This window comes from Loa loa (assembly GCF_000183805.2).
Source record: "Loa loa unplaced genomic scaffold supercont3.53, whole genome shotgun sequence".
NCBI lineage: Eukaryota > Metazoa > Nematoda > Chromadorea > Rhabditida > Onchocercidae > Loa > Loa loa.
Genome location: NW_018108233.1, coordinates 69248 through 88261, shown reverse-complemented (window position 1 = coordinate 88261; position 19014 = coordinate 69248). Strand labels below are relative to the sequence as shown.

Here is a 19014-nt window from a genome sequence, read left to right as displayed (position 1 = left end):
GCCTACTACCAACAGAGTGTTTCATTTGATATTCTTCTATAAACATAAGAAAAGATTCGAACTGAAAAAGGGAAAAGTTGGAAGAGCTTGAAATTGAATTCATGAGCAATCTTATTCACAGCTAAAACTCTAAAGCAATATCAGGGTTTTACTTTTTTCGTTGGAATGCCATCCAACGTGAACAAATGGTAGGAACTGAATGACTTTCAATCTGAAGAAAATAAATCTAGAATTTTCAAAATACGAAAAGCATTTACCACTCTCAAAAAATTGAAGCAAAATTCAGTTTCAGTGAACTTTCTTTCGTCTATTTTCTCTTCTGTAATTTTATTCATAAAATCAAGGTAAAATTGTGCTTCATCGCTCAACATTCCTTCTTTTCTAAATTGAATAAGTTTTGCAAAAGAAGAGTGCATGCAGCTACTAGTGATAATGTTGAAAAATGAAGTAATCGGAAATAGAATCCCAAATTTAACCAGTGACTACGGTACGATGTACACAAGGATACCAAAATGGTGGATTTTGTTGGAAGACATCCCACAATGGATAGTATTAAAGTTCAGACAAGAAGTTATGGGACAAAAAAAATTACAGCCATGTGAGTGACTATCGGTAGTATGCCTGCAGCTTTACCTGTCGTATAATCGTGCTGTGAAAAGAACGTACGTATTGATAGATGAATGGACAAGATGGAATAGGGATTGCGATAGCTTGAAGGAAGTGAAAGGCAATGGGTAGTGTGTACATTTGTCGTATACTCCAAAAGTCTGGCGGTGTCTTGTTGGAGACACACTCTTGCCTGACCCTTCTTCCTCCACCTCATTTGTAACTCTCCTCATCTTTGCTTCATCTCTCCCTCTTTCTCTTTTTCTCCTAGAACGTCAGAAATTTTTAAAAAACTGGCAAGAAAGCAAAGAAAACCCCAAGCATTCAATGAATTTCCATGGAGTGTTGTAAGAGAAGATATGAGATTTATTGAATTCAACTAGCTTATCAAGGTTTTCAATATGAAAGCAGGAAATTGATCAAAAAGGAACAATTGTTTAAATTTGTATGAGATCAGGAAGTAATCTATTCTTATCATCCATCTCTTTTCTCCATTATATTTTTGAAATCTTAAACATAACATCGAATTAACCAATATTAATGGACAAAAAATTTTAAATCCTATTTATGGGAGAGATGCCAACAGAAGAGACGTTAGCAGCAATGTCTGATCATCGAAGAGTACAGATAGCTATGTTCATTTTATTACCGTTAAGCAGGACACACGGTCATCAATAAGCAGGTGATGATGATGATTACGACACAAAGTTTAATGAGTTTGCATATCTGCATGTACATTTATATTGGAGGGATCATGTACACATATTTAATCACTATGCTGTGAGAAAACTTTGTGGAAATAAAACTAACTAGCAGGGAAACTGCACACGAAGTCTTAAATAAATTCTTAAATTAAGAAATGAATTCATCAAATTATAAGCAGTAAACAAACGCTTAGTCGGTGCATTACTAAACGACGCATATTGCATGATCTTTGTTATAAAGGAATAATTCAAAATTCTGCTATCACATGGTTTATGGGCGTTGCTGTTTTCTTGTAAGAATGATGAATGCTTGCAATGATTGAATAAAAAGCAAAAAATGATTTTAACAGAAATGATCATCTGTTGTCTTTTTAAAAACTGCAAAATGAAAAGTGCGTGCATTTTTCATAATTTTCTTATTCAAATCAAACATTTATTGTATACGATTCCTGGTACTGCACTTGCCACACTTTTCTATGCAGTTTTATTTGCATTTTAATTTTCATAGAACAATTTATAATGGATATCTGAGCTGAATCACATGTCGTCTGGGCAGATTTCATACATTCCTTTCAGTTTCAAAAAATTATTTATTAAAAAGAGTACCACCAGCAAACAACCATTTTTATTAAAATTACTTTTCGTTTTTCATTGAAAAGCGGACCGATTCGCTGGCTCATTTTTATAAACGATTTTTTTTTTTCAAAATACAGCACTTCGGAAGTGAAACGATCCACTGGCTTATTTTTAGGGATTGTACCCCCAGCATTGGTGTATGCATTGGTTGTTTGGGGTATGCTTCTTATCAATCGAGCTTGAGAAGTTCTGTTTACTTTTCAAGATTTCAATGAGAAAGAAGAATTGTTTTTTAACGCAATACTTATAGGTTTACAATTTGTTATATCAAAAGTGCATAACCAGTCAAGCCTATAATAGTATGGATGAAGAGGATGGTACAGTCAGTTGACAGTTGCAGAATCTTTGAAATGTTGTTTGATTCTTTAGCCAATTCAAGATATCGTAGTCAAATAAGTTCCCATTATTTTTAATACGTAAACATACTTATGTATAATAAGAGCAGAATTCAAGCCCAATTAGATAATTGGAAACATACATTTAAAGTGATCATAGGATCTTTGCTTTTGAAAATTATTGATGATGACGGGTAAATCAGTGGGTTTCAAACATTTGTTGGAAGCTTTTTGCATCATGAAATTGTTTCATTTCACTTCGGGGAGGAAAATTAATGTAAAACAGTCAGTTAATTAGTATTCGCTGAACAGTTATCAGTAATGCAACAAAATGATAAACAATACTTCAGAATAAGCAATCAAACAATGCCGAGTGTGAGAAATTAGAAAACAAACACTTTTAATTTGTCCAACATTCTAAACTTCTCGAAAAAAAAATTACACCGATAGTTTCGCATTCTTCAGGACTAATCAAACTAATGTAATTCAATTAAATGTGTGAAGTTAAAGCACTTTTCAAGTACTGCATTTAATTACGTTTGAAGGATATAGACTCATTTCGCATCATAAAACTAAAATTAGCTTTTGCATCCTTTCTATTCCAAGTTACTAGAGGAATCTCATTTTGAAGAGCTTTTCACAGGACTTTCTGATATTCCGGTTTGTAGCAGAAATGCCTGTAAAATAGAAAATCGAAACAATATCGAAGAAGGCAACTAAAGATTAATGTTTAAAATCCAAAGATTAGAACGAATGAAAAGTTTTAAAATTTGAACATTGCTGTACTGTATCATAATGATTTCGTTCAGTCGTGTAGCCAACCAGATTCAGATAAATTATGAGAATTTTAACGATTTCTATAATTCATAAAATCACCTTATCATTTATTTCCCTGTTATTTTTTTGGCTCATTTCTGGTTTCTGTGGTGTGCTAAGCTTCATGATTACAAAATCCAGATGAAGATATAATTCCTAAGTTTAATTTTATAATTCCTAAGAAGATATAATTCCTAAGAAATGAAAGCCTTTATATAAATAACATGAATATCTATGATTAATCTCGATAATAATACCGACACTGCAGCCGAGGAAATGACCAGTGGGTACTCAACTAAATCCTACATGAAATGTCAGTGATATGTGCTTTATAAGCTAAGATCACGTGTCTAATAATTTAAATTTTAAAAAGTGTTCCTTTGTTTCTCTTTATGGTAAGTGGAAAAAATTCTCGTGACAATTTCTTCTTTTCTACAACTTCAAACTAAGGATATCTGATGAAGAGAAAGTTGATCGATTTATCGCGGTGGCGGGGATGATTGGAAAGAATGGGTTCTATGCGTAATAAAATAAATTGTGTCGTCTCTTACTTTTTGAGGTTACGTATCATTCTTCATGACATACATACATACATACATACAAACATTACATATATAGTCGATCTCATTACTAGCGCATCAAGGTCGCCCACTCTCGCGTTGTTGTTATTCCGATCGCTTGTCGTCCCTTGTGTGGACACCAATTGAATGTGATGTTCCGGACGCTATTTGTCCAACTTTTTCTCATAACCTTCCCATTTTCACCAGGTAAACAACCATTTCTCAAGAGAATTTGTAATATGAGAAAGATGTCAAGTCAGCTCCTGACTTAATAAACCTGAATAGTGCAGAAGCCTATCCAGGAAGGATAGAGGAGATGGTACTGAGAGTGGAATTATTAAGCTTTTTCATGGATTCCAAAGAAATCTTAGATATGTCGTACTAACAGTGATCGATTGATTATAGCAAATAACTCTTACTGTACCAAACACATACTATCCTCGACAAAAAACTTATTCGCACTTCATTTTTTATTCTTTTGGAAGACTAAAATTTTAGGCCGCTGCTCAGATGTGGTTGAAACGAAGACACCGGTTCTGTATGAAATCGGAAAGAAACGAAAACTTGAAGACAGCATACCAGTAATTGAAATACGTGGTGAAGGCCAACCGATGACAGCAGCGCAAATAAGACAACTTGAAGAGATGTCGAATGGTGGACCACTTGATATCAAGGTCAAAGTTAATTAATCTTTCAAAAATTAATCAAAATTTTTGAGGCATAAAAAATGCATATTTCCATTTAGTTTAAGATGCCTAAATACGAAATTAACACAGTTTTGTTCACAATTTATATCACTGCTTTTCTCTTGATCTTATTATCTGATTGAAGATTTCTCGTTGAAAAGTTTCCCTTCCACGTACCAATAGATTTATCGGCTATCAAATCAATGCTAAAAAAGCATAGTCTATTTTCGATTCTGGTAACATTTGATCCATTCATCTGAATCTTTTAAATTTGCTTGTCTTAGCATATTTCAGGTAGAGAAGACATGGCGGCCAGTAGACTGTCCACGTGCTGCAAAACGTAAAGATTTTATAACATTTCATTATAAAGCATTTACTGAAGCTAACAAAAAATGTGACCAGTCGTACGGACGTGAACCAATTCGAATACAACTTGGTGTTGGTATGACAATACCTGGATTAGACAAAGGTATGCGAGGGATGTGCGACACTGAATTAAGGAAAATTCATGTTCCATACCGACTAAGTCGAAAAAAGAAAAGCAAAGGTAAGCTTAGTGATGGTATGAGTAAAATGCTTGAAATTGAATTTTACAAAACCTATCACTTTCACTGTCTTGCTCTTTACTTATTAAATTCAGATTTATTCAATTAAGTGTATTAATCCCTTGCCGAGACCACTCATAACGCTTTATAGGCCTCACTCTATCATCTTATAAGGCAAAATAAGCATTCAAATACTATTTTTACTGCATGCAAACAAAGTGATAAATATTGAATGAGACGGTTAGTGGCGGACCCACTTTAATAATGAATGTTTCAGTACTTTAGTTTCCCTAATACTGTCTTCATCACGTGCGCAGTTATTAGCAAATTACCACAATTCCTAACAATAAGCTGTGTCATTCTGCTGTTTTGTTTTGCCAAAAACTTTTGAAGTCTCTTTAGCTGGGAATTATCTTATTAGACGATTGTCATTAACTATGCAAAAGAAGGGAAAGTGAATTGATAGAAGGAGCAAATTATACTGTTAGCCATTGCAGTATTTCAACAAAAAATGAAAATTCTATTTCGATTGGCATTTCAAATCGATTTTCAGTGTGGAAAAATATTCCCAATGATGAGCACTGGCTCTCTTTTAACATTGAAATGCTCACTGTTGAGCCATGGTCACTCGATTTGCAATTCAACTTTTTGGATATCAATAACGATACAGTACTTACTGAAAATGAGGTCCCAACTAAATTGTTTTGTAAACCAATACTGAAAATTGTCATTTCTACTTCATCCATTATCAGCTCATCACTTCACAAAGAATCAATAGTATAATTTTTCAATCAAATAATAATTTGTGCAAATCGCTGACAAAACTATTCATTTCCTTCGTCGAAGTCTATTCAAAACTGCATCTTCGTTGATTAGAAAACTGCTTTATTGTGTAGATGAAATAAATTTTTTTTCGAAATGAATAAAACCAAAGATAATAATTAGTCCTAACAGAAAACTTTCATTTTGGAACTAAAATCTTCAAAAATTATTTCTTTTTCTTAAACATTATTTTAGTTGGTTAAATTTCAAGAAAACCTCAAGAAAAATTTCGGCAAAACATGGAGCAATGAAAATATTGATTATGTGATTGCCGCCAGATATTATATCAGGTAGTTGTTTCAGGCAATAAATTTCACCAGTGAACAATCCGTGATGTTAGCTATTACAATCGAACGCTTTACACTGCATGCAGCTGCATTGAGGAAACACATTTAGCTGAATATCGAACACAGCTGATCACTGAAATTGAATTTGTAAAGTGAAAAATTTTTTATAGATATTTCGATGTTGACAGAAGTGGACGGGTAGATCTGATGGAATTCCGCCAGGTAATGGAGCGAGATATGGCGGTAATGGCTGCAGTAGCGAGTGGTAAAAAGCCAGAAGGTCGGAAGCGGGATCCATCGATTGCTTGGATTGTAGATTTTAATAACGACGGCATCGTTTCTGTCTCGGTAGACCATTTCTAATTATTTCTTGGTTATCTTATCATTATTCTTGTAAATCAATAAATTGAGAGCCGGTTGTACTTTCTTTTTTCATTTTTTCATTGCAGGAAATTGACCGAGCCGACGAAATACTGCAAGGGGAACCAGTCATTCTACCGACATTTGCAAAAGATGAGCTTTAGGATTTTGGTACATCAAGTAATTGACTTACTACCACGGGATGTGAGTTTTGTAAACCAGGTGACGTTACGAGAGTGACATAATTCTTCGGCTATGCTGAAGATCCTAAAATATGCATGCCTTATTATGGTTTGACATTATGCAATACTTACCATTTCTTGACATTATTCAACTGTTTAAATACATTTTGATGAGAAAATTTAAGTTATGAACGAACAAAATTTACACTAAATGATTAAAGAGAATACAAATTTTCACTTCGTAATTCTTGATTTCACTGGTGTCGCCGATTTTCTTTAACCGTGACAAAGATTGGAGGTTCTCTCTGGCTCGGCTTCAATAAGTTAAGTAATGACGACAACAATATGAAAGGGAAACCCAATGATGCCCGACATTGTCTATTCAACCGACTTTGCTGAAACACATTTGTAAAATGATTTTGATGCTTACGACTCTTTACTTCCTTAAGTAGGGAGGATCTTAGTACAGTTCTGAGGTTACAAGAATTAGCGTCTTTGAAGACGCATGTGTAATGAAGGTCTTCGTTAAAGCACATAGACACTATGGATGAGCTATTGCAGCTTACACTGTACAGTATCTCCACACAGTATTACATATTGTACCCAGCGGTACCAAATCAGCAACAAAGGAATTGCTGATTCACTGCTTCTCGCGATTTTAGCGACAACTGGAATTTCATTTGTTTTAAAATTAATTTTGGAAAATCTCCAATTTTTCAATTTAAATGGTTTTTTGTGGTAAAATTTTCCTGGAAATATTAAAAAAACTTTAGAGTTCTTTTATAACTTCATTGCCTTTTTCCTATCTTATTAATACTAGGACTAATGCATAAGTGCCAACCTTTCAACAGTACTTTTATTTATTAAAACTGCAACCAGCGCATTAAAAATTAGTTCAACAACTAAGAATCGTATCAAAACAATGACAACGAAATCATAAAAATCAACAACGGCATCAAATCAGTCAAGTCATCTGTGTGTCAGCAATTGAGCAAGCCAGACTTTTTTCTTGCAATTCCTATAAATGTTCTAAGGTTGCAGAAGATTCATCGATGAAACGCTTCCAGTGGGTTTGTATTTAAACAAAATGTCTTACTGGACTAGTCAGATGTGAAAGAAAAAAAAAAACAAAAACTGTGACACGACGATAATCATATTAAATTTAACAGAATTTCAAGTAGAGCCTTCTCTGGAATGGCAGTATTCGATCTACACCTTGTAGCATAAAAATAAGGCTCAGGAAGCAAGTCCTGAACGCTAAATACCGGTTGTAGTAACAGTAACTAACGCGTAAAATATACAAATGTCTATTTTAAGGCAGTAGTCACCTATGGTAATAATAGTTGGTAATATTAATTTCATCAGAATTAAAAAAAAAATTTCTGCTCAGCAAACTACAGAAATTGTTTCTAATACCTTCTGTTAATAAACAAAAGCTTCAAGAAAGAAGCAATTCTGGAGGGTCTGTGGGGAAATTTGCACATAAATGTACATTATTACCACGTTTTTTTTGCCAACAAATTTAGAAGGCATACTTCATAATCGGTTAGAATTTTGCCATATATGAAAAAAAAAAAATCTTAAGTAAAACATCGTTATTCACTTTAATTTGATTTATTAAAGATTTTTTCTTATACAAAAAATTCTAGTGAATTGAAAAAAGCCATGACCACTTTTCAAATTAAGGAAAACGATCATTTTATTGTGTGATTTTAATTGGTGCTCCAATAATCACCATTACATGTTTTAAAATAATAGCATGCAAAAATTTGTAATATATTATAGAAAATTTCAATTTCTCCTACGACTTGTATAAATTAATGTTTCCAATTTCAACTAAAAAATGCAAAATATTTCCTTTTTGTCTTTTACTATTCATGAAAGTACAGGTACAGTAGGGGGTTAAATAATAGTTCTCACAGTGCACCGTTTACCTTCAGAAACGTATTTCTTTTGACGTTGTTCATTTTCTACAAAGTATTTAAAAGGAATTTCTAATGAAGCCAAAAAATTTATTTGATTGCTCCCAGCTTGCTGACCAGTATATCTGCCACAACAAATAGACTTTTCAAACATTTTCTGCAAATATTTGACGGAGTCTACCGTCCCCACAAAATGACAGAGCATAAAATAAAACAGACCCAACCCGTGAACGATGGAAGTATTGAGTGGATGATGTTATATGGTAAAGTGGATGATGTCATTCGGGACTTTCATATTGGATGATGAGGAGCTGCTTGAGGTGCCACATTCAATGTCCAACGATGCGAGTGGAGCGTGCCTTTCGAATCTTTCAGGAATTGTACAACTATCTCGAGCGAACGTCTTGAAATCGACAGTGTCAGTGGTAGTAGCATTTGCAATGGGATCAATAGCAACAATAACATTACTACTGTTATGTTCATTGTAGACGAGATTGCTGAAATCGGAGGTACTGCAGCATACATGGTGAAGCTCAGACTGATTATGTTGTGGAGGACTGATTGGAGAAATCTGCAACGGTAACGATCTTATGGTGCTCGACAAAAGCATCGGAGGCGGACTATGCAGTTCAACAGTCACATCCTGCCTGCAAATAACTTCAATACTCTATTGCAAACAAATCACTTAAGCTTAAAAAGATCCGTACCATGCACATGGCAACTATTATTGAGAGAAATGACTGTCATCCAAATGGTGAGCCAGATAAGACATTGCATGAGTCTTCTGGAGAACTTATGGTGCCAATAGATCATAGTTAAGTTATGCATTTTGAGATAAATCGTAGAAAATCAAAGCTGCCTTTGTGAAAAGCAAACCAATGGGAAGTACGGCTGCAGTGTTCACTTGTAGAAGCACAAACGCGGCCATGATCGCGCATGTCGAGTACCAAATCATTTTCGGTGTTAAAGATACCACAGTAATAACTATCAAAATATCGCCCACACAATTTCCTATAATTTTTTTCCTTTAAGAAGTCAGTGCACTTTATCCCGTAAGCATAAACAGAAGTACAATCATATCCCTATGCTACTTTGAAATCCCCAAGTTTCTATCAATTTTCCAGCAATTTTAGCTGATCTGAGCAATATCATGAAATCTACAAAAATTATAAAATCGTGTTGGAATTTGAATTTTGAATCAGGATTTAACTGCATTTCTGAATTATTAAAGATAAAATTTCCGATATAGAGTTCCAAATAACTTCGTTGTTTGGGTTAAGTAGTTCAGTGTACTGTGTGGTAGAGTTTCATTTACTGCAAAGCTATCTTATGGTACGCGAAAAAAAATTTCACCTATTATAAATATCATCGAGAAGCATTTGAGGTATACATGGGGTAGAGCGGTATTTCCGCTTCTTAGCCATTACTGCAAATAGCAATATTGGAAAACGATCACGTTGGCAAATAAATGAATGAGTAAATGAATGAACAAACAAATAAATGGAGAAAATAGCAAATAAATGACTGAATATAGAAGAGAGTAATTTATGTGGTAAAGGCAAATATTTAATAAGCATTTCTGTATGTCAAGAGGGATATAATGGACTGTGTTATTAGGTGAAACGTTGTGTTGTGATCGAAGGATCTTAAAATTTAAAAAATTAAAAAATACTTGGACTAGAATCACATCTTGATAGTGGAACAGCTTTGTATAGGGGTGTCCACTCACGTATCTCTTCGTCGGTCATTGGTAAACGTTTTTGCACCACATCCCTTTGTAACAAAGACGTTTTCTTACACGGATCAGCTTCTACATTATGAAGTACCTACAACAACCACCGGAAAAACTAGCTCTATAAGTCTGACTTTTATTACGGATTCCAGCTAAGAAAATAACCTGCGTGTTCTTATCCCTACTTTCGAGAGTAATAACACAGGCAACAATAAGGATGAATGAACCAATGCCCATTACAACTGGTCCGAGATACTGCAAACTTTTAAACAAATATCGCTTGGTCCAGTTGGTGGACATCTTATCGGTGCCATCATCTCCACTGTGTACAATTTCCTGCAATCTTCAGTTCAGTTAATTTGGCAAAATGAGTCATGAAATTGCTCCTTGCAAACACTTTGAAGTAATCAAAACGAATGATTTCGTTGAATTATTAAAATACTCAGAGTTGATAATAAAGCTTGTATAAACCTGCAAACGACATAAATTTGCATCAATACAAGAATGTTCTAAAATCAAGTAAAAAAACACAAACCTGAGATAAATAAACATCAAAGTAACCAAGAATGGTCATCAAGATGCCAAAAGTAATAATAACACCACCGAAAACAATAGCTCTGCATACTGCCCACAAGGTCTGAAGCAGACTGTTTCATGCAAGTTGTAATTTTGCTATATCCATATAATTATAAATAATTTGTCAAACTAGTTTTAAAAAACAAAAACAAAATTAGTTGTCTCGAGGCAAGATTTCAGTTGCATTTCAGAAGTTTTGCCAAACACATTCAGTTTCTCCCTAAACAAGGTGGAACAGAATTTTTTAAGTTTTATTCGATTCCTTTCCAAATTTGATGAAACTTTAAAAGATCGTCCTAACAGTCAACAAATAGTTTTTTATAATGAATGATACAGATGATCTTAGTGATGTCAGGTTATCAATTTTAACGATCACTTAAACTTTCATGGCACCATATGAAGACAATTTAACTCCATATTGGTTCAATTCCTAATGAATTATATAATTATTTATCTTTGTTACGAAAGATAGGCTAGGCTATCTATGACAATATGCAATTTCTTCAAGGTTCTGAAAAAGCGTCATGACGTCATATACTTTTGTAGGTGTTCGTAAGAAGAAAATATCTTAAAAAACAAGTGATATGAAAACCTTAGTTTGGTGAAATAATTTAAATAATTTACTGCACGCCATCGTTTCATTATCTTCAGATGTTGAACAGAACTTTAATGTTCGATTTCTACATTAATGCAAAAGATGTGGCTTCAGAAGAAGAAACATTTCAAATTTTGGAAGATTAAATACAAACGAGAGAATTATCGACAATTCATTAATTTAACGGGAGAAAGTGTTAAAACGATGGATGGGTAATTAATGCAGTGAAACAGATAAATGAATAAAGCTAATGTTTGCAATGTTTCTAAACATAACTGAAAAAGATATTGAAATTGATCAACTCTTCAAAGAAGAAAAGTATCAGAGGGAGAGGAAGGAAGTGAGTTAGAGATGAATGCCCTTTTCGCATAATACACAGAATTATATCGGTATGCATGTATGCTGTTTCTTTCAATATCTCCTAAATTTGGACAAATTAAGCTATCTTCAAGCCTAACTCCTTTTATTAATTTTTAAATATAGGGCTGTCATATACATATAAGCTCAACGTCGAATTTTTTGACTGATGATTACTGATAACTACAACAGTGCAGATCTATGTGACTGACTTCTTGTATTCCGTATTACGGTCCATAGAAGATCGATTGATCAGATGAACTGTTTGTTTAGTGTCTGGCTTATTCGAAAATCTTAGAAAGAAAAAGAAAGATAGAAAAATATATAGTTTCAAAAACATAAGGACTTGATGGTCTATAAATTAGTTAGGACTGAAAATGTAAACATAAAAATGAGCTTTCAAGTTGTATTAAAAACAAAAGAGTTTACTACTTTTATAAATTGCCACTTAAAGATATTGGAATAAAAAAGAGACGATATGGAATACGATTGCGTGCTAGTAAATATGAACAATTCATATAGGTAAAGCTGACTAAAACGAATTACTATTCCGTTGGATGAGAATTCCCAATCTTATCAGAGAACAGAGAAGGTCACACAGATTGGAAAGCCTGATTCAAATGTTATCAGGGTCATGCAATTATCTTGAAAAATTTTTATTCATGGTTCTGTTAAAGAAAACTAGAGACAGCACAGGGTTATTCCAATTTCTTTATCTCCTCATTTCAAATACATATGCGCAATCGTTTTTTAGTATGAGTAACGATAGATTCCTGGTCATATCAAAAATATCCAGAGGACAAAAATTTTACAGTCTGATAAACCTAATCCTAAAAAACCTGGAAAATATAACTAAATCCACGATTTTTTTAAAGCTTTTTAGACTCCGAATTTAATTGCACGCGCCGTCTTGTTTTCATAACTCACTGATGATTAATTACTAACGATTTGTCCAATTCAAAAAGAAAAAGGAAGTTCAGAGAAATAATTTCCAAAGGTAAGTGATTCTACTTTGAATGTAATCAAAGAGATAATGAAACTCTGTCTCTCGAGAAAAGTTATGCGATTTCCCTTATGTTTTTCGATTTCCTTCTCCTTCTAGTAAACTTTATTTTTTGGCCATTTAAAATGCGCTAGAAATTACTTCTTGTTAAATTAAAGTGTACCATAAATTATTTGTTGATCAACCGAAGAGTAAATTCAGTAACCCACCGGATTGCACCCATGGCTTATCGTCTTCACGACTTTTCGTGATAACATAACAAGATAAGAAGATCATATTTTAATCATATTTTCACACACCCTTATCTTTACCAGAATTACCTTAATAGTTTTTTTCAAACAACAAAAAATGTACCGAAAGTTTCGATTCACTAATTTGATGATATCTGTAGTTTCTATGATAAAAATTTCGTCGTATGATAGTGGTGGTTGGACGATGGACCATCAGCCCTGCTACTGCGGCTGTCGCGTTGTTTTTAAAGTGTCCAGAAAATGCCAGAATTTTCTTGCAAAAATTGTTCTTGACAAAATGCTTTTTCGCTATTGCATTTTTTAACGAGAATAGCAGAATAGATTGAATTACCAAGCAAGCGGCAGCACCAATTGGTACTGTCCCGTACAATCACCATTTATTTGTCTATATTACGTGAAAAAATATTTGAAAAACAACTGAGGTTCATCGGAATACCTCGATCTTAATAGGACGTACGGAATAAAATTATTCGAAACATCGGTCGGTTAAAAGATGAAGGAAAAGTGGTTGAGTAGAATGACAGAGAAATCAAAATATCAGTAGAAAAAATGGATATAACTACTTCCGTAGCGATATATCGAAAATATTTCCCTATTAAAATACAAGTTAAACTGGTATAGTTTCGAAAAATTCAATTAATTCAATGAAATTTGAAAGGTCGGAACGGTAGTAATTGCGAGAAAGGATGGAATAATGACAACGAGCCGGAAATCAGAGCATTTCTTACCAAACAGCATAGGCTTTAGGCGTTGGACAGGAAAAACGGAATATGAAGAGAGCGCGGTTGGACGGTTGAAAAAGCAGTAATTACTGGATGGATAAACAGATGTTAACAAGGATTGTTTAAGGAAGTTAGAAAAAAAAGTGGGTAAATGAATTGAAAGCGAATTCGTCGCACTCAAAGCGCTCCTTAAGCTTATAGTGTCTTCCACTTCTCCATATGAATCATATTGAAAGAAAAATATACAAATCATAATGTTTTAAGCAATTTAAGCCTCTTTTCGGGTGTTGATCTCAATCGTTCAAGAAGCAAAAGTATTTGACTAAACTAAGTCTCGTAATCAATCTCCAAATCACTGATGTCTTCACAGTGGACTCATAGATAAAGTGAAGTAGAATTTTTCCACTTTTTGCTTCTAGTATTTCTGTGATTTGACAGTTTGAAATTGCTTACTTCATTTTTAAAAGCCACTTTTCCACTTGTGTCGAACAGTGTTAAATCAAACAGAAGTATAACAATGCTTCTCCTAGTATTAAAGAGAAAATTTCACAAATTAAAACAGCTAATGGTAGCTGTTCCATGGGCCGCACTATTCACACATTATTGAAATAAAATGCAAATAATGGAGGTGAGGGTGTAGAGGGAGAGATGACAGCGCAATAGGAAAAAGTACTTGATGTCAGAAAGATTGAAGGCTTAGGCCTTCTGTCCTCTTTTCAGCAACAAAAAAAAAAAAAATAGTTTCCATCTGTTTGCTGCCTTATTCCATTCTATTGCACTGCTCGCAGTAGCATCATATATGTGAAATAAAAACTGCTAACGGCCAAATTTTTTTGTTCGATAGAATTACTGACATGATGTTCGTCAAGCAGTTCTGAAAGAATATCAACCACTTTATTGTAATCTGATATAGCGGTGTTCATATGATTTTATGCAAAAAAATTGCCAAAGTAGCGGTGAGTTGAATCAGAGTGTTGAACTGATGGGAAATGGTAAAGAAAAGGAAATCGAGAGGATAGGGTGGGTCAGAAAGAAAGAGTTTAAGGTCGCGAAAAATGATCCATTAATCACTGTCTAAGCATCGTCTCGGTAATTAATTTAAAACTACACAGCTGATAATCATAAAAATTTTGAACAATTGACTAGTTTCTCCTAAGTGAAGAATACAGAAATTGTGTAAGACATTATTTTAAAAAATATGAGATTTCAACTATTCCTTCATAAGTTTACTGTCAATAGGAAGTACATAAAAACTGAAGCAAATACGGCAGATTACATGGATAGAATCCGAAGTGAAATTTTAAGTTGAAAGTTTTGAAGGACATGTATAATGCAAGATTTCTTAAAAATTCATTTGAATAAATCCCAAATATCGCTGGTAGCGTGAAGAATCTCTGCCTTTTCAACAAGTAAACGATTCGCGGAAAACGGTAAGAAAACTTTCGTGCTCGGAAAGCGATAATATTCAGAAAGTTCAGTGGATAACATATTTTTTCCGTGCCAATTTTGTCTTTCCGTAGATTACTGTTGGGTCAGTTAACATCTAAAATTTTTCAATTTCTTCCTCAAACCCGGAAAAAAAAAGAACTTTTACATTATCAGTAGTTAAATTTAAGATCTGTGACCAGCCAGACTAGGCCGACTAACGAGATTTACGTTAGAGGCGGAGGCGAAACATATTCGATGGGATGAAATTAAATTTTCGACTGATATATATAAAACAAGAAAAAAATGTATTAGAAGAATGAGATCTTAATAGAATGTGCTGCTTGTAGACTAGAACTGATGAGTAAATAGGGTTACGGAGTATTAGAGTTGCTCAGTACTGCTTAATGAAAGTTTAATGATTTAGACTATAAAAATAAATATGTAACAAATGAATGCTGGGCAGGGAAGCAAGGGCTTAGAATTTCATGTAAATATTTCTTCCCATCCAGTACTTCACTAAAGTTGTATGTCCTGCCCTGTTGATGAATAGAAGATAATGGTGGATAATAGATGTCACATACTTTTAATTAACTAGGGAAGGGAAATGACCCATATAACAGTATCTGATTATAGAGTTGGATAGATTCGTGATCACGAAAGATTTCTTTCTCGAATAGACAGTTTAGATTAAGGGAATTTGGTAGAAAGCAAATGGATGATTTCCTTATGGAAAAAAAGCATTTGCTCGTCCTTTTCTCTCCTTATTTTCTAGAAAAAGTAATGAATTTTCCTGAATGTCTTGGAACTACAGAGAAGCTCGAATGCATAGTAATAATTTCTTGCGCATTATCCGACTGAGATTTTTGGAATCCCTTAACATCGATAAAAATTTATAGCTTAAAATTGAAATAATTTACCAGGAAATAATGATTTAGAATTCGAACAACATTCAACCAAGGGATATCTTCACCGGATTCTGACATGAAGAGAATGCGTGGCTCGAATCAATCAAGAACACAGAGACAATCAAAGCAGAATCATACAACAATGGATGCTATTCAGTCTACCGGACCGGAATGACCAACTTTTACTAGAAATTTTGGAGACTAAAACAATGCAAGAGATGGCCTACATCTGGAACATCACTGTTGCATATGAGGCTTAGTTTTCATAGTGACTGAGGCATGGTAGTCCAATGTGTTCGAAACGCTGCGAAGTGAAGGGTATATGTGTGTGTATGTATATGGTCATGGATGGTATAATTGGCTTTGGGTGGGTTGGGAATATATCCCATGCCGGAGTGTAACTCAACCGGACCTGAAGGGCAAGTAGGATGCATTGAGTTTCATTTCACCATAAATTCTTGGTTATATGAGTACCCGTTGTTGATCACGAAAGGAACTGATAATTGGCCTGAACATGGATGATCATTTTCAAGGTTCTTGTTGGAAATATTGTGAAATATAATTGCATCGTTTCAGTACAGTTGTATCGATAATATATTATATTATCGAAATGGATAGAAATTAAGTGCAAATTAGAAGGAAGTATTTGAGCAACTTTACCTCAATATGAACATAATTCTTGGTCGTAATTTTATGCCGACCTTTTTCTCGCTTTCGTCTAGCTTTCAGATAACCATCCCGGCTGTGTAAACCGGAGTCCAAGGCTGCCAGGTTTATTTTCCCCAAACGTAATGAAACACCACGAGCTGTTCCCAGCATTTGTAGTCGTAGAGCAGAATCGTAAGATTTAACTTCAGGTACAGCAGATTCCAGATATTTCTTCTGATGGACTGTCTCTGCAGAGCTTTTCCAACAGCTGGGATTCAGAGTAGAAAAATTCGCAGCCAAATATAGAAAGGTTATCCCATCTATAGTGGCCGTTTCTTAGTGAGCTGATCGGCTTCTCCATGTGATTATGCAATCAATAATAGATTCAATAATATAGCATCGAACAATAATTCAGTTATGCACCATGTCACTGATCCTGAAAACATTTTATAAGCAGGGTGCTTGATAGAAAGGTGCTGCGTAACTGCATAACGGACAATACCTCAGTGCTCAAAACGTATTGCATATTTGCACGAGAGAGTAAAAATTGGAAAGAATGTAATTTTATGATGTGGTTCTCTTCAATATTAGCAGTTCTCTCAATAGGATAAACCGGTTGTAATCACTTGATAAATCCTAAAGCAAGATTAAGACGGGACTGTCTGGACCGAACTAATCTAATTTATGATGAAAATTGATAATTTTCGATCCACACTAGCACGAATCGTAAGACACGAGTTTTCAAACGACAAAACTTCATGAGATCCTTTTCGCTTACTTCTCACAATAATACATGGTCTTCATGCAACACTGTTCTGCAATATCGGGATTGAGAATCGGATTGTCTAAGCCATTTTGAAGCACTAACAAGATTCAAGATGCAGAAAAAAAAAGCATTGTATCGTAATAAAAGCTATGTATATGGACCAGAAGAATGATGATGTGTTCTGCTAAAATATAGCTATTCAGCGATACGCCTGCCCGATTACGAGTTTCTCTTCGCGCGTTTTTGGATTGCCTAAAATCGTCCTACGGATTTCGATTTTTTTTCTTATTCAAATTAAGAGTAAACGAATAAAATAAGCTGGGAAGGACAAAGAAAGGTCATGAGGGTTGGGGCATAATGATATCTTTAAAAAAACCAAGTGGAAGGTCTTTTTAATAAATAGATTAACTATTTGAGGATCTCCTTGGTAACAGAGTTAACTCCGGCTTATTGATAGACGTTGTTAATCAATGAATAATTGCACTGTTTAATCATGAAGTTATGAATAAATCAAGTTAACAGATTTTTCGTTTTAAGGAAACTTTTAAATTAAAACTAGAGTACAGAAAGACTTTAAGAACATTTTTCACACATAAAAAACTTGAAGTCATTAGAGCATATTTTTATTCATACATCAAAGGGTCTGTCAAAATGGAAACTTATTTCTACTAACAAATACCTACATTTTATATCGGAGCATCTAGTGGGATTCACCAAATGGTTGCTTTTGTTAGTCTCAGAATTTTTTTTTTTTATGCTAAAAATTTCGAGATTTTTCCATTAAGGAATGAGTTCAATAAGTAAAAAATTAACGGTTCAGTTATTTTGACTAAACTGACCAACCCTACCAGTTTCGGTGCCACGAAAACTTTCTTTCTGAATCCTTGCGGGCAAAGGTGTTAGACTAACCTGTTTGTTCTGGGATCTCCTATCTCACAAACATTTTAATATTTATTCCATTAAAAGTTTTTTTTATTATCAGTGAAGTGGGAATATTTGAGACACAGTATTCATCTTTGAACTAATTAATGCCTTCTTTTGTTGAAATGTTAAATTTTTTCTCACTCTGTTGTGATTGTTCAAGCAAGAAGACGATAAAATTAACAAACTGAAAGCGTTTCCCATTACCAAAACATAAAATTTGTATATCTCAGTGACGCAAATCGAAGTTTCAGTTGTTCGACACATCGCCTCTTATTAGTTCATACATCTTTTTATGATTGATATAAGTATGAGAATCTTGCAAATCCCCCCCCCCCAAAAAAAAAAACTAAAAAAAAAAAAAACCCTAAAATTGCTAATAATATTGTACTGTCAACGAATTGGGAATGATTTAAAGGAAGAGTGGTCACTGAAGTAGCCACTATTAATGAAACTAATAAAAGTTACAGACGGCTCTGTCAAGAAGACCGCTCGAGATTTAAATGTAGCATGTGAAAGCAAATTAAAAAATGGTGTCCTAGCCCTTCTGAAAAATAAAGCAAAATTTTCCGCTCTTTCATTTGATTATTCAGCAAGCTGTTCCGAAATGAACTGCCATCCTTAGGTTCTATAATCAAAACTATCCTTG

At 34.0% G+C, this 19014-nt stretch overlaps 3 protein-coding genes across 4 annotated transcripts; 1 reads left to right on the top strand and 2 right to left on the bottom strand.

The window, feature by feature from the left end:
* The first annotated feature begins 3742 nt into the window (after positions 1-3742).
* On the top strand, positions 3743-6661 carry LOAG_02656 (FKBP-type peptidyl-prolyl cis-trans isomerase-33). Its single transcript, XM_020446078.1, has 7 exons — positions 3743-3864; positions 4156-4331; positions 4638-4890; positions 5442-5575; positions 5906-6000; positions 6168-6345; positions 6447-6661. Exons 1-7 carry the CDS (start codon positions 3810-3812, stop codon positions 6519-6521), a joined length of 966 nt encoding a protein of 321 aa, XP_020303536.1. The 5' UTR covers positions 3743-3809; the 3' UTR covers positions 6522-6661.
* A 2056-nt stretch (positions 6662-8717) lies between these two features.
* On the bottom strand, positions 8718-16127 carry LOAG_02655 (the record flags this gene model as incomplete). Of its 2 annotated transcripts, none has more annotated exons than XM_020446077.1 (7): positions 16043-16127; positions 10729-10830; positions 10359-10529; positions 10134-10287; positions 9815-9887; positions 9338-9472; positions 8718-9108 (listed from the first exon to the last, which is right to left on the bottom strand). In XM_020446077.1, the coding sequence occupies exons 1-7, from the start codon at positions 16106-16108 to the stop codon at positions 8718-8720; spliced, it is 1092 nt and encodes a 363-aa protein (XP_020306492.1). In that variant the 5' UTR covers positions 16109-16127. The 2 variants fall into 2 exon arrangements, with proteins under 2 accessions (XP_020306492.1, XP_020303535.1); XM_020446076.1 differs by lacking the exon at positions 16043-16127 and adding an exon at positions 13079-13362.
* A 159-nt stretch (positions 16128-16286) lies between these two features.
* LOAG_02654 (hypothetical protein) lies at positions 16287-16849 on the bottom strand (the record flags this gene model as incomplete). The annotated part of the gene is made up of 2 exons (XM_003138191.1): positions 16287-16442; positions 16691-16849. 2 exons carry the CDS (start codon positions 16847-16849, stop codon positions 16287-16289), a joined length of 315 nt encoding a protein of 104 aa, XP_003138239.1.
* Positions 16850-19014: the final 2165 nt, after the last annotated feature.